The sequence below is a fragment of the Ambystoma mexicanum genome, chromosome 14 (genome assembly GCF_040938575.1).
Source record: "Ambystoma mexicanum isolate Mex_15411 chromosome 14, UKY_AmexF1_1, whole genome shotgun sequence".
NCBI lineage: Eukaryota > Metazoa > Chordata > Amphibia > Caudata > Ambystomatidae > Ambystoma > Ambystoma mexicanum.
Genome location: NC_090940.1, coordinates 441326482 through 441341589, shown reverse-complemented (window position 1 = coordinate 441341589; position 15108 = coordinate 441326482). Strand labels below are relative to the sequence as shown.

At 51.8% G+C, this 15108-nt stretch overlaps 1 protein-coding gene across 7 annotated transcripts in view; it reads left to right on the top strand.

The window, feature by feature from the left end:
* The window catches only part of ZNF410 (zinc finger protein 410), a 1181063-nt gene that overhangs the window by 966486 nt on the left and 199469 nt on the right, over positions 1-15108 (top strand). The window contains exon 11 of one of the 7 annotated variants that reach the window (XM_069637658.1): positions 8570-8741. The exons of 5 other annotated variants lie outside the window; for them this stretch is intronic. In XM_069637658.1, coding sequence (XP_069493759.1) covers positions 8570-8719 — 150 coding nt within the window. In that variant the 3' untranslated portion in view covers positions 8720-8741. Of the gene's footprint in view, positions 1-8569; positions 8742-15108 lie in introns of those variants that run through there. One more of the 7 variants, XM_069637662.1, reaches the window with a different exon arrangement.

Sequence of the window (15108 nt, the reverse complement as noted above, 5' to 3'; positions counted from 1 at the left end):
CACCCACCAAGGCCTCTCTCAAGCCCAGGTTAGTCTCTAGTGATTGGTAACCCCTACTATCTCAAATTCTTGTTGCCTGGTAGTAATGGCCAAATGCGAACACCCTTTCTAACTATCTCTTTCAGGGAACAATCTAGGTAGTCCCTAACCAAGTGTGACGAATAGCAGAATTCAGTCACTTCTCCCCAGGGGGAGCCTTTCCCTATGAGGCTTGAGAAGTGAGCCCACTACACGGTACCCTCTCTAGTGGTAGAGGCAAGCAGGACCTCACCGGGAGAAACTCCCCCCTTGGGACAAGAACTCCCATTTCGAAGAGAAACTCCCAAAAGGTATCCACCCACTACCAACAAAGCTTTCACCCAAAGAAGATATGAAGAACAAGTTATTGTTTGTTATTGTGCTGTAGAAGCATTATATCAACCTGAGAAGGAATATGTGTGCAATACTGATGAGATCGTGCAAGTAATACAGAGTGTGAGGGGTCAGTAGTGCGAGGCAGACAGCTGTTGGATTATTTTTCAAAGTATGCCATTTTATTCTTAAAATAATATTCACTAAAATGCCTCACTATCCCTAATCTGATGAGGAATTCCCTGCCTATCTCAAGCTAAGGGAACACACTCTATCACAGGATAACTGGCCCTCACACTAAGCAACAAATTTACAAGGAACATGTATGGCAATATCACATGACATAAACAATATTCACAGTTTCTAAAGGACCTTCTAATGTCCTGGGTAAATTCCCTTCCCCAGGATTCAAAGTCGCTTCTGAAAATGTTCAACCAAAGTAAGAACATTATAAGTTAGTCACTGTAGTGACTAACGTACTCCTAGTCCCCTTTTCTCCATACTGTATGGGCGTCCCTTGCTAGGGACGGGAGACAGAACCTTTTTCACCAGAAAAAATTCTTCTTTCCCTTTCAATCTAGAGGCGTTTGGGGGTGCGGCCCTGGGAGCATGTGCTCCCCTGACTCCACCCAGTGGTGCACCTCCTCGGTCCCCTTTGACGCGTTGACAATAATGCCATTGCCATAATGACACAAGTATTATTAAGGGGGAGGATGGTGGGACGTATGGAGGAAAGGGGACTAGGAGTACATTAGTCACTGCGGTCAGTAACTTATAATTACTCCTACATCCTGTCCCCTTTCCTCCATAGTGTATGGGCGATTACAACTGATTGTAGCCCCAGGGTGGAGAGGTGACCCTCTTAAAAGTTTCTTAAAACTGCCTGACAAAATTCTGTGTCCGACCTGGAGTTGGCATCCAAGCAGTAGTGCTTGCAGAAGGCCGAAGGGATGGCTCAAGTAGCCGTCCTGCTGGTGACCTGCCATGGAACATGCCTCTGGAAAGCCACCGCTGTGGCCTTGGCCCGGATAGCGTGAGCATGCAGATTTGCCGGGAGTGGTTTGTGCTGCCCCTCATATGCCTCTTTGATGGCCGCAACCATCCATCTTGCGATCGAGGCCTTGGGGGCTTGATAGCCTGGCCTTGACCCACCGAAAGTGACAGAGAGCCTCTGATTTGCGGAAGCTCTTGGTTCTGTCCAGGTAGAATTTCAGAGCACGCCTGAAATCCAGACAGTGCAGTACCCTCTGGGCATCATGCTTTGGGTCCGTAAATAAAGTAGGTAGCACTATCTCCTCATTTAGATGGAACGAGGAGACTACCTTGGGTAAGAATGAGGGGTGAGTTCTAAGCACCACCTTGTACTTATGAAAAGTAGTATAGGGCTCTGAGGCCACCAGTGCCCACATCTTACTGACACTGCGCGCAGAGGTAAGACCTACCAAAAGGGCCGTCTTGATGGTGACTAGCCTGATGTCCACGGATGCCACTGGCTCAAATGGTTTATGCGTCAAGGCACCCAAAATGACATTGAGGTCCCACACCGGGAGAGGTTTTTTGATGGGTGGGTAGAGCCTGGTGAGGCCCACCAAGTGTCGTTTAACTATTGGTTAGGAGGACGATAAAGCCTCCTCCTCTGAATTGCGATAGGCTCCGATGGCCGCCAGATAGGTGTGGCATGTGTCTACTTGCACCCCGAGTGTGCGAGGTGTGCTGAGAAAGATAGCATGTCGTCCAGTGTGCAAGTCATTGGAACAACCTCTCTTGATTCCGCCCAGTGACAAAACCTGGTCCACTTGCTTTTGTACTGGCTCCTAGTAGCCTCACTCCTAGCGCCCTGTATGATGTCTAGGTTAACCTGTGACAAGCGCAGGTGCTTTAATGTGACTTGCTCAGGAACCAAGCGGCGAGGGCTAACCTCTAGGGGGCGGGGTGAATGACTGTGCCTGCCTGCTGAGATAGTAGGTGAGCTGGGGCCAGCGGGAGCTGCATTAGAGGCTGCTCGGACAGGCTCAGCAGTTCCAAGAACCATTTCCTCGCCGGCCGCCAAGGTGCTATCCGATTGATAGGTAGGTGCTGTGACTCCCTTATCTTGCAGATTACCCTGTGAACCAAGGGAGTGTGAGAAAATGCATACGCGTTCATGTTGTTCCACTGTATCTGGAATGCATCGCCCAGGGAGCCCTGGCCCTGCCCCTGCCAGGATGCAAACTGGGGGCAGCTCCTTTTGGACCAGGTGGCAAAAAGATCCACCTGAGGATGACCCCATCTGTTTAAGATCTCCTGAAGGACCTGTTCGTTCAACTGCCATTTATAATTATCTGCACCCAGCCTGTTGAGCCTGTCCGCTTCCAGGTTGGACTCCCCCGGGAGGTGGATGGCTGCCAAGTGTATTTTGCTCTCAGGAGCCCATTCCCAAATGCTGACCGCTTGGCCACAGAGAGAAGGGGACCTGGTGCCACCCTGCTTGTTGATGAAATACATGCTGTTGGAGACCTACCGCTGACCATAGGGAGGAAGGCTTTGAGAGCGAGCCAGATGGCCCTCAACTCAAGCCAGTTGATGTGAGTTTCCTGCTCCTGAAGGGACCAGACCCAGTGCACACTGTGGCTGCCCAGGGTGCAACCCCAGCCCTCTAGGGATGAATCTGTGGAGATGGTAACCTGAGGTACCAGATGCCAGAAGGTTCTGCCAATGAGCAAGTTGTGGCCCGTGCTCCACCTGCTTGGGACCCCTCTCCTGACTCCAGATGGCTGCAAAGTGCAGCTGCAAGCGTCTCATCTTGAGCCTTGTGTGTGGCACTTCTAGGAGGCATGCTGCCATAATGCCCACGAGGTGTTGGTACCAACATGCTGAGGTCACTGCCCTGCTGAGGAAATGCCCAGTGGCTCACTTGATGGCTGTGATCTTGTCTTCCGAGGGGAAAACTCTCTTGGACCTCGTATCCCAGATGAGGCCCGGGAACGCTAGTTTCTGCGTGGGCTCCATCTGCAATTTCTTCAGATTGATGGAAAATCCCAACTCGTGTAGAGTATTCATGAGGGATGAGGCAGTGTATTGAACCGCCTCCGGAGAACCTGCCCTGACGAGCCAGTCATATAGGAATGGATAGACATGGTGACCCTGGGACCTGAGGAGGAACGCCACTGCGTTCATACGTCTGGTAAGACCCTGGGGGCTGAGTTGAGGCCAAAGGGTAGAACCTTGTATTTGAAATGAAAGCCCATGATCCTGAACCTCAGAAAAGATCGATCGGGCTGCCTTATAGGGACATGTAGGTACGCATCCTTCAGGGTCACGGAGCACATCCAATCTCCCCTGCACAATGTCTCTGCTATAAGCGTTGGGGTAACCATCTTGAACTTTTGAAGAGGGAGGGAAAGGTTAAAGGTAGAAAGGTCCAACACAACTCTCGGGCCCGCCTGGTTCTTTTTGTGTATGGCGAAAATCTGTGAATAGAAGCCCAGACCCCCCTGGGATGCTGGGACCTCTTCCACTGCCTGACTCTCTACGAGCGATCGAATTTCCGCCAACAGAGTTGCTGTTCCAATCTGTGGGAGCGGAAGGGAGAAGAGCAGGAAGGAGGGACCGGTAGGCAGTAGCCCGTAGACACTTCTGACAGGATCCAGGGGGCCGCGAACCTCGAGCGCCAGCAATGGGAGTGCAGGGCCAGCCTGCCCCCCACCAGAGATACGTAGGCCTGGAGGGGCGTGTCATTCTTTTTTTCCTTGAGGCAGGGGCTGAGGAGGTGGTCTAAAAGAGCCCCTTACACCCCACTTTGGGCTGTTTGCGACAGTGCTGACTTGGAGACCAGTCCGGCTGTCTGGACCTCCGTTCCTGGAATCCTCGGAATCCGCTGAAGGCATGACCCTTGTCAGAACGCTGGTGCGTCTGGCTGTAGGTGTTGGGTATGGACTTTGTGAGGATGGATAAGGATTTTGCAGTCTGGGAGCTGTTTTTCTTTTTATCCAGTTCCTCATTGGTCGTGGAATGAAAAAGATCGCCTCCCTCGAATGGTCCAATATGCGTTCCTAGACATCCAGGTTAAACTTGGTAGCCCGCAGCCAGGCTGTTCTTTTCATGTCCGTAGCTTTGCAGATAGCGTGGCCGGAGGGGTCTATGTGGGCCACGATGAACTCCATTATGTCTTGCGCCACAATCTTTGCTTGCGCCAGCCCCGCCATGAAGCGTGCTTAACTCTGTACCGGAAGTTCCGGAAGGAAGTCTATTTCCCGCCAAAGCCTCTGGTTGACAGCAGCGAGCATAGCATCCGCATTGGACTGACGCAGGTGGAAAGAAGCATTGGAATACACCTTCTTGCCATACGCCTCCAAGATCTTCTCCTCCTTGCCTAGGAGTGACGAGGCTGAGGTAGCCGAGGAAGACTGCAGCTTCGAGTAGAGTGAGGCCGCTGCAATCACTGACGAGTGTGGCTGAGGGTGTGCCAACAGCAAGAATGGATCCCCCTCCAATTGCCTGTACTTGGCATTGAGGCGCCTCTTGGTGGGCTGCGCCGAGTGGGGTGTAAGCCAGTCCTTCTTGGCCAGAGCCACCACATCCTTTTGCATCAGAATCCCCATTGTAGCTGCGGGACGTAGAGTAAGGACCTCTGCCAGAACCCCCACGTCTGGTTGTTCAACCTCGAGTTGCGGGAGCCCCAGGTATTCGGCCTGACGGGCAAGCCGTTCATGAAATGCCTAGGCAGACGAAGGTGTGTCTGGATCCTCCTCCTCCTCATCGGTGTCCACCAAAGTGTACTGTTGGTCCGGTGTCGCCAGAGGAGTACTGGGCGCTGAGGGCTGAGGTGTGCTGACCGAAGCCGGAGGCTGCAGTGGAAGCTGATACAGAGCCGCCGGGGCTGTGGGAAGCAGAGGGGCCAGGGCCGTGGGAACAGGCATGGGCAGCAGGGGCTGAAAAGGGGCCTGAGGTGCTGGAACCACGGGCGGATCGAGCATGTCCCTGATCACATCCTTGAGGATGACGCTCATCTATGGGTACCTCATGAGCATGAGGAACCTTTCAAAAAAACCTGTCCTCGCAAGCCGGTGTAGTGCTTGGCTTTGCAGGAGTAGCCATAGTGCCCTGAGTTTGCTGAGGTGTGGGCGTGCTTTGCCTTGCCACATGCAGAGTGTATCGACCCTGCGATACTGATGGATACGCTGTAGGCCACGTGTCTGTTGAAGACCAGTCCCACCTAGAAACCCGTTCTCCTACACCTGCTGCCCAAAGGGGGATGGTGTCGGACGGGCCGCCATTTTGTTGGACTGCATGCCACTTGCCTGTGTCATTACGCTTGCCGCGCTGGGCCCGGCCTCTTCCAGGACTCTTGGCGGTGGAGTTTGAGGCCTACCCTGCACCTCAGGTCCGGGCCTGGTAGGCGTTATGCCCTCGGCTGTGTCGCTGGTAGTGCTGCGTACAGGAGCCCCCTCAGACATTTGTCCAGTAGTAGGGCATAGCCCCTGGGGTGAAGGCCCGGTAATAGAACCTTGCAGTCCCTCAGCAACGACACCGGGCTTGCCGCGCTGGGCCCGGCCTCTTCCAGGACTCTTGGCGGTGGAGTTTGAGGCCTACCCTGCACCTCAGGTCCGGGCCTGGTAGGCGTTATGCCCTCGGCTGTGTCGCTGGTAGTGCTGCGTACAGGAGCCCCCTCAGACATTTGTCCAGTAGTAGGGCATAGCCCCTGGGGTGAAGGCCCGGTAATAGAACCTTGCGGTCCCTCAGCAACGACACCGGGCTTGCCGCGCTGGGCCCGGCCACTTCCAGGACTCTTGGCGGTGGAGTTTGAGGCCTACCCTGCACCTCAGGTCCGGGCCTGGTAGGCGTTATGCCCTCGGCTGTGTCGCTGGTAGTGCTGCGTACAGGAGCCCCCTGAGACATTTGTCCAGTAGTAGGGCATAGCCCCTGGGGTGAAGGCCCGGTAATAGAACCTTGCGGTCCCTCAGCAACGACACCGGTAGGATCTCGCTGCCCCTCGGCATGGCGACCGGTAGCTGAATCGGCCTCTATACCTGTGCTGGTAGCAGAACCTGAACGGTCCCTGCCGCTCTGGCGTTTCCTGGGAAAGGAGTCGCCCTTGCTGGATGCAGACGAAAACAGTGGCCCTACCTTGGGCCTTGACTTGTGCCTGACTAAGTCCTTCAAGTCCTCTGGAGGTGACCTTCCGAAGAGCTCTCTCCACCAAGCTAACCTGTTCGTCAGAGCGCGCGGTGTAAGCGCGTCACACGTAGAATAACCCTCCCAGCCATGATCAGGGCCAAAGGGGGTCGGACGTAGGGAAGAGGCCCTCGCAGGCTGGACACCTGCTGAAGCCTGATGATGTCAACATGCGCCGGGGAGGAAGGTGGCACCAGAGGACAGAGTATCTGAATAAAAGACAAAGATACTTTCCGGGGAAGAGCATGTGGATTTACAAGGCCGAAGCCTAACCCATGAGCGCTGGTGAAAGCGGTCCGTTCCTGTCGACGCGGAAAAGAGGACTGAGTGGTGGTGCCAGTGGGCGTAGTCAGAGGAGCGCACCTCTAAATTTAAAGGGAAGAAGATTTTTTCTGGTGAAAAGGTTCTGTCTCTCGTCCCTAGCGAGGGACACCCATACAGTATGGAGGAAAGGGGACGGGATGTAGGAGTATGTCTTGGATCAGTTCTTGAAAAGTCTGAGTAAATGTTCATAAACCAAAAGTTCCACTGACAGCAATTCTCTTCTCCTCTGTGAAAGATCCACTTCCTACTTCCAGAAAATTAGCACGAATGGTAATCCTGGCCAGGCTGCTTTGTCACCTCCTCCAAAAGATTTGCCACAATTCAAAAGAAAATGCAATATCCACACGGTTAGTACTATACAGTTCTCATTCAACAGTTTGGTATTTCTTAGTTACAGTCTTTAGCATTCACAATGATATATTTGTCAGGATGACTTCAGTGCTGCTGCTTCTACATCAACAACCACATTTCTACTTCTACCATGAGGACAATAACCTTTTATAGCATTGAGGAGTGCGCGTTGAGTGCTGTTTGCTGTTGGGAAATACTGCGGATCTGCTCAAAGGTACGGCGATTAATTCCCCCTGCTTACAGCATCTCGCTTCTCACAGATCATACCCGGCTAACCACCTCCTTTCTCATCTGTATTACAGCATAAACATAATTCTGGACATTTGATCAATTGAAATTTTATTTACCTGAACTTTCTCTTGTGGACTGAGGCCCCGCTCATTCCCGCCAAAATCCTTTAACTGCAAACGCGCGCATCAGCGCGCACCCATCGAGGAGTGCACGTGGAGTGCTGTTTGGTGGGCTGAGGTGGGGGGAAGGAGCTCTGAGTTTATATTGTATTTGCTGTTATTTTTGTATGTATTTTTGGTTTGTTTTTTGGAAGTGGAGCTTGACCAAGTTAAAGTGGTTTCTGTCTCTAGTGCCTGGTTCCGTGAAGACAGTTAGCTCTGGTGTACCGGTAGAGTGGGTGATAATACTCTACTTTTGCCATAGTTTTGGTATCTAACTCTGTCCTACTGTGAGGATGTGAGGGTGGATGGTGGGGGAAAGCGTGACGCACGGCCAAAGGAGCCCGCTGTGCCGCGGGCATGTGCGGCGCCGAACGCGGGCGCCGGGAAGGCGTCCCTGTTAAAGGGAGAGCCTTGTCGGCGTCCCGCGACGGTGCCGGCGTTGCGGCCGCGGGTGCTCACAGCCGCAGCGCCGCGTGTGCCCACGAGGACCGGGTTCACTGGCGCTGCGGCTGGGAGACCCGCGAGCGCAGCATACCTCGGCGACCTCCGGCGAGCGGCGGCAAGGCTCGGGAACTGGAGAGCCCGACTCGTGCCGACCGCTCGGCGTCGGAGGTGCGCCAGACAGCTGGGCAAGGACCCATCAGGGGCAACCCACCAGAACCCCCTCCTTACCTCATGTGGGGCAAACCCAGAACGGTGGCTTGGGGCCTCAAGCAGGACGGGCCTCCGGGAGACATGTCTCGAGGGAGACACATTGTTGGGGGGGGCGGGGCCAATGGAGGGGGTGTGGCTGACAGCAGGGAGGGGAAGCTAGAACCAGGCAGCCAGTATAAAGGAGGAGGTGGGGAGGAGGCAGCACTATTCATAGAGGGTGGGTGCCTAGGGTCCCCACCAATCAGACAGGGGGGGAGGGAAGTTGTCCCCGATTGGCCCTTTTTCCCTCCAAACCCCAGGTATAAAAGGGACTGGCCTAATGGCGTTTTTGTTGCTTTTTGCAGGGAGAAGGAGAGGCGAGTGAGAGCAACTGGTGGGCCTATCACGGGTCCGTGAGAGTAGGAGACACTCAAAGAGAAGAGGAACTCCTGGTGCCTTTTACTCACAGTGAAGTAACTGTGGGGTCAAACCTGGAGTTCAACTACCTTGGTTAAGACACTGTGTAATAAAGGTCTACAAAACTCCACTTCGCCTACTGTCCTGATTTCTACACCTACACATACACACTAAAATCCGCAATGCCGCAGAGGGAGAGGGCGAGGGCGAGGGAGAGGGAGGGGGATGAAGCAACTGGAGTTGCCCCGGAAGGAGGGTCTGGGGGGGAGGGACCAGGGAAAATCAAGCCCGGCCTCCGTTTTGGGGTGCTGAGGGTGCTCGGGTAAAATGTCTTTCTGGGGATATTCGAAGATATTGGCAAAAGGGGGCTCCTTAAAATCTGCGTGAATTGCCTATTCTGATAAACCCCTCCTCTATTCCCCCTCTGCCATCACTCTCCACCCCCCACTGCTCCCGATCTTGCCAATTGCTACCCCGCATTTATCTATCCATCCATCTACAGGAAAAAAGCAAATGTCTGGAGCCTTGGTTAATAGATCTTGAGGAGATACCTGATTCTGCCTCGTTGAGAAAGCGAGACAGATGAAGATACCAATCCCTTCCAAGGAGACCCCAATATTAAAAAGAAAAGATACATTGTTGGCAAATGAGAATGGGGAACAGAATCTTCAGTCACCATTAACTGTAGAAACACAGATCCATATGGTAGTCAACTGAGAGACTGTTACTCTATTCTCAAATACTTCAACCAGCCCTATAAGTGTTGATAGATTCCAAACCTGTTGACCTACTATAACACTCTAAATTACTAGGGGAATCCAGACGTGGACCCCTTGCTCACTCTTCTTAGAGAGGCACAGCTACACCCTACTGATGAGGTTCAACCAGACCGATACACGTGTCTGGGGTTGCTGTTGGTACTCTTGTTCAGAGGAGAATTGCCTATCATTTTGGTGCTGGACTGCCCCAGGGCAGGACAAGGACTGATATGTTTGGGATATTTCTTCTCTGTGAAAGATAGTGAGCTAAAGACTCTGGGTAAGGCTCTTGTAACCAGGACTCATTTCTGGCAGAGAGTCTCCCAGGACCCCCCTTGTTATTTCTACTCTTAACACCTACAGGTCAGTGATGAAACTCAGAGGATAGTATAGCCAGTTCTAAAGACCTTGGCCGAGGGGGTAATATGGTTTGGCACAAGACACTCAGTTGGGAGGAAATCCCCAAGCCTATCCTGTATCCTGAATCCTTGGATTCTACATTACATTTGTTGACAAGTTCGGTTTTATCATTTGCTAATCCAACACTGAGACGATTGTTCGGACTGAATCCTTTGAGTAATCCTCTATTTGAAATAACATTAACAGCAAGGAATAATTGGATCACATCGCTGACCAAATTATTTGAATATCTGGGGGAAAAAAACTGAAAATCAAACTTGTTTACTAAAATCATTGTTGGAAAAAGTTAATTCATTAAACAAGAATTATCTAACCAGAGAATCATTTTTTGTGTGGGGGTAAATCATAAGGAAGAGAAAGTTGAAGATATGATCCCACCAAATAAATTCATAATTAATGAACTTTAGTCCGAAAAGGTCATTGAGATTGTAACCCAAAGGGAGAATGTGGCTTTGCCTGTGTTAATCAATCTGAATACTCAAGAGATTTGTCACAACAGGAAGAGCCACAAGACTTGGATGAGGAGAAGGAGAATGGAACAGAGCAGGTATTTGATTTATTTAACATACAGAGAGGGTGGAAAAAAAAAGTAATGCAAGCGCCCAATAGGAAAAAACTAAAAAAACAGCCGGTTTTGCAAAAATCATCTATTCAGGGCTTAAGGAAGTTTATAGACACCTTGTCCACCCTACCTCATAATCTGGGATCCCTTGTAAATGCTCTACAACAGGGCAGGAAGACAAAACAACTTTTAAAGAGTAAAAAGCAGAATAGGAAAGCAATTAAAAATGAGTTCAATCATCATTCCTACCCCTGTATTAGATCAAAGCTTAACAGAGGGGATTCAGTCATCAGAGATGGATTTGATGAATCTCTCTAGATATTCAATTTCTAGTCTACCTGCCCCAGGGGCTCACCTTGATTCTTCTGTGGTCACCCAGATTAAATCTGGGATTATAGAAAATCAAGCTGCTAGTGGAAAGGAAGGAGGGTGTTTGGATACAATAGCTGATGAAGAGAATTTCAAATGGATTGTGTCCTCCAGTGTATTCCACATTTTTGACATGTAATGTACACAGCTGTGCTTCTTCAGAAATTTTACGTCAGAGGGCGTCCTGCGTCGATGGCGTTGGGTCGATATCCTTCGAAGGCCTCCGTCGAGGGTGACGTCATCGGATGTTATAAGTAGGATGCACGGCACCCGTAGCCTCAGTCCAGTTTTTTCCGCAAACGTGTTTGCTTCGAGAACTCGGTGCGCCTCGTGTTATCAACTTCGATCATGTCTTCTTCTTCGACCCCTCCGACTCTGCGGTCGAGCTTTAAAAAGTACAGGGACTGTAAGTCCAAGATGTCCATCACAGACCTGCACTGTATCTGCTTGTGGTGTCTGGGTGAGAGCCACGACACAGATGACTGCTCGAAGTGCCAGTCGTTGACTGCCAAGGCCTTGTGGGAGCGTAAGGGGAAGTTGCAGGTAGGTCGGGTCTCCCAACCCTGTAAATCCAAGAAATCTGGTCTTTCCACTGACGACTCGAGAGGTGACTCTCCCCGTCAGAAGGAATTCAGGGGATCTCGGTCCCGGAGTGGTTCTCGCCACTCGTCATCCTCGTTAAGGCACTCCCAGAAGCAAAGCAGCGTCACCGTTTGCGTTACCTGTCCTCGTCGGAGACGTGCCAGATCCAGGTCAAGGTCCTCGTTCCTGGCGAGACCGTCAAAGCCTGGGAATGTGTCGAGGAAGGTGTCGACCCTGTCGGCGCCGTGCCCATCGAGTGCGGCTGTCGGGGGCCTTGCCCTCGACCAGGCCCTCTGCGCCTTTGTCAACGCCTAAGCTGTCTGCGCCATCGGGGCCTACAGGTCTGAATTTGCCGGTGGAGGCCCCTAGAGCTGTGAATCCCCCGAGTAAGGCTCTGGCTAAGACTGTGAGACACCCTGTGGACTCCCGGTCTACTCCTGTACATAGGGAGTTCTTTCACTCGCTACAAGATATTTATGAGGATGCAAAGAGGTCTGATGTGGAGTTGGAGCCTTTTGGTGCTCCTGGTGACACTCCTGAAGCTCCTGACATGGTCTTTTCGGAGGACTGTCAGCTGGAGGATCTGAGGCAATCTTTACATGATGCCAGTGGCCTAGATACATCTCCTGAGATGGAGTTTGGAAGGCCTAAGCCTGGGGCTCATGCTGACTCCTCCTATAGGAGGTTGATGTCAAGGGTTACAGAGTACCTGGGGTGGTCCAGCCCTCAAGTTGAATTTGATCAGGATGACCTGACTGACATTTTAGATCAGGATCCGTCCACTGACCCAGTGTTGCCTTTTCACATGGCGTTACAGAAAAGGGTGGCTGCTACTTGAAACACCCCAGAGTCTCTTCCGCCGGTCAATAAGTCGCTGACTAAGAAATACCGCCCATCCAGTTTCGACCGTAGCTACCCATCCCCACACCCCACTCCGGAGAGTTTGGTGGTTCAGGCGGCCATGGCAACCTCGGGGCAGGCGGCATACCCTACCATCCCTCCACATAGGGACGACAAGTGCTTCAATAGATGGGCACGCAAGGTATTTTCGGCTGGGAGTTGTCATGACCACTGTGAAGGGGCACACGTTGTCCCACAAGCAGGCTCCCACCAGAACCCTGGGGACCTTAAAACCACTGCAAAAGGGCTCCTGGAGCCAGTCCTGGCGCCTTTGGCACCAGGCTCATATGTAGGAAGGAAGGGCTGTTCAAACTAGGTCCCATTTATTTACCTGGGCCTTTAAATCTAACATGGATGCAACCGCATGGCTCAGTTCCTGTGAACCAAACCATGCGGTCTAGTGTTTAGGATGTGGCTGGGGCCTGGAACTACTTTATCTGGTACTATTCTACAGGGGCTATATAAACCACACCCAGGCTGCAGAACACGCTTTGTGTTATTCTGCATCTAGCAGCATGACGCCACCGTGTCCAGCTCCTGGTCTTCAGCAACTTCCTGCAAGAACAAGGTTATTCTGCCTTAGCTAAGAATTCACCATCCAACACTCAGCACCTCAGCCAGGTGTTACGCCCACCTGGTATCCACAGGGACGCCACCCAGCCGGGTTAATCGCTGGTATGCTTCTCAGCTTTGCCCTGATGTGGTCTGCGGGGAAGGTTCTGCCTTGTGGTAGAATTAGGTGTGCTCTCCGTCCTGCCTTCTTTGCAGGGGCGCGTTGTCTTTCATGGGCGAGTGCGGTCCAGTTACTTCACTGACGCCGGCCCGTTTGATATTGTTCAGGTAGGTCTTATTGCTTTTCTTTAGTTTTGTTGCTATCCTGCAAGCCTTTCTTTGTTTAAAATGTCTCTTTTTTTCTCCCTTAGGTATGCAGAGCTTCAGAGCGGCGAACTGGCTTGGTTGAGCCCCGCTGGTAAATGATGGCGCATTAAGAGCACTATGATGCGGTAAGTAAGCGCTATGCGCAGCGCTGCAAAGTCTTGCCTTTGCTAACCTGTGTTTTCCTTCCTTGTAGGTCGCGGTGTTCTTCAGCGCGAGTGGAATGTCCGGAGTGGTGCCAGCCGAGAGGCGACCAGCCAGGTAAGCCTTTTGAGCAGTTCGTAATTTGTAAATGTCTCTACTGCTTTCTTTCATGTTGCCTCTATCTTCCTCTTTCAAGTCGTTCTGTCGGGGAAGCGTGCAGATTCGAGGAAGCTGTTCTCAGTAGCTGCGAGTGTTTAAAGATGAAGACTGCAGGTAAGATGCTGCTGCTAATGTTCCTTTTGTCTCCTTGCAGGTTCTGCTTCTCCGAGGTTCGAGGGAATAGCTGGACATGCTGAGCGTCACGTTGCAAGCTGCAAAGTAACGCGAAGCGTGTTGTCTTGCTCGGGTGTGGTTTAAATAGCCCCAAAAAAATAGTCCAGGTAAAGTAGTCCCTGGGCTACCACACCCAAAACACTAGACCGCATAGCTTGGTTCTTAGGAACCAAGCTATGTGGATGCCTCCATGTTGGCTGACAATACAATAAAGTAGTTCCCAAGCACATTGTTTTTCATGGTGTATGAGCCTGGCGCCATAGGCGCCAGGACTGGCCCCATGAGGGCTTTTGAAGAGGATGCCAGGCTCTAGAGGTCCGAGTCCTGACTCCACCTGGCCAATGGGTTTGCCAGAGGGGGTTTTGGGCGAGGGTCGTGACACCGGGCTGCTATCTGTGGAAACCGAGAGAAGAAGAAACATCACTCACCTGTCAGTACTAGCTTAAGGACTTCTGGCGAACCGCTAACATAACTGCTGCTCGAACATCGCGACCTGCAATAACGAGAAAAGGACAAAACAACATTAGAACGCGCGTGCTTCCAAAACAACGAATTCCATTAGTCTCACCTGAATTCCATCGCGCTACGCCGCGCTGCCATCCGGAGCACCACAGAAACATCCTGCAAAGGAAAAGGAGACGTGTTCAGGTTCGCTCGCAATAATAAACAATCGCACAGTGCTTTACTTACCTTAACGGATTCCAGGGCCAGTTTGTTCATGTGAGGAGAAGAAGAGGAAAACACAGGTTAGCTTTAAAGACAATAAAGGCGCCGCGCTCCGCTCTTTCAATTACCTAAAAACTTGCATCTCCATCCGGCACGCCAGCATCAAGACTTTCACACCTGAAAGAAAGGAGATAAAGGGTTCATTACAAGTCACCCAGTCTGGAAATAACAGTGGCAGTAAATCCGCCGCCACCGTTGTTTCTGGACCGGGTGATCTCGAGTTCTGCAGGTGAGAGGTGTCATTCCCGCCAGGTCTGACCTGGCGGGTTTAACACCACCTGCCTGCAAGCGGGCGTGGAATCACCGGCACAATCACAAGATGGTGCCGTTGTTTCCACTTGCCCATTGAGTCCTATGGGACTCAATGGGAATGGGGATTTACCGAATTCTGCCTCCGGAATTCCCGGGTCACCGGGGTCGTAATGCCCCGGTAATTCCGGGAATCACGGAGGCGGAATGGTAATACGAGTCCGGCGGTACCCTCCAGAATTATAGGCACAGTTACCACCGGACTCGTAATGAGGCCCAAAGACTTTAGCAAATTCCCACCATAAACAGAATAAGAGACTTACAATAAACAAACCTACCTGCCTATTAGCAGAGTCGGAGTCACAGCAGGCCTGGGCCCAAGGAAGGCGCACTACATCAGTGAAGCAACACGGGCAGTTAGCCAACAAACGTCAGGGGTCCCTGCACAAGAAACGCAGGACGGATAGCTCACCTTACAAATAACTAAGGGGGATCGGTCAGAGGGAGGTGGGAGATTCACCCACTAGAGACAGTTTTTACAAATCCTCCCTTCTGTAATTGCAGATTC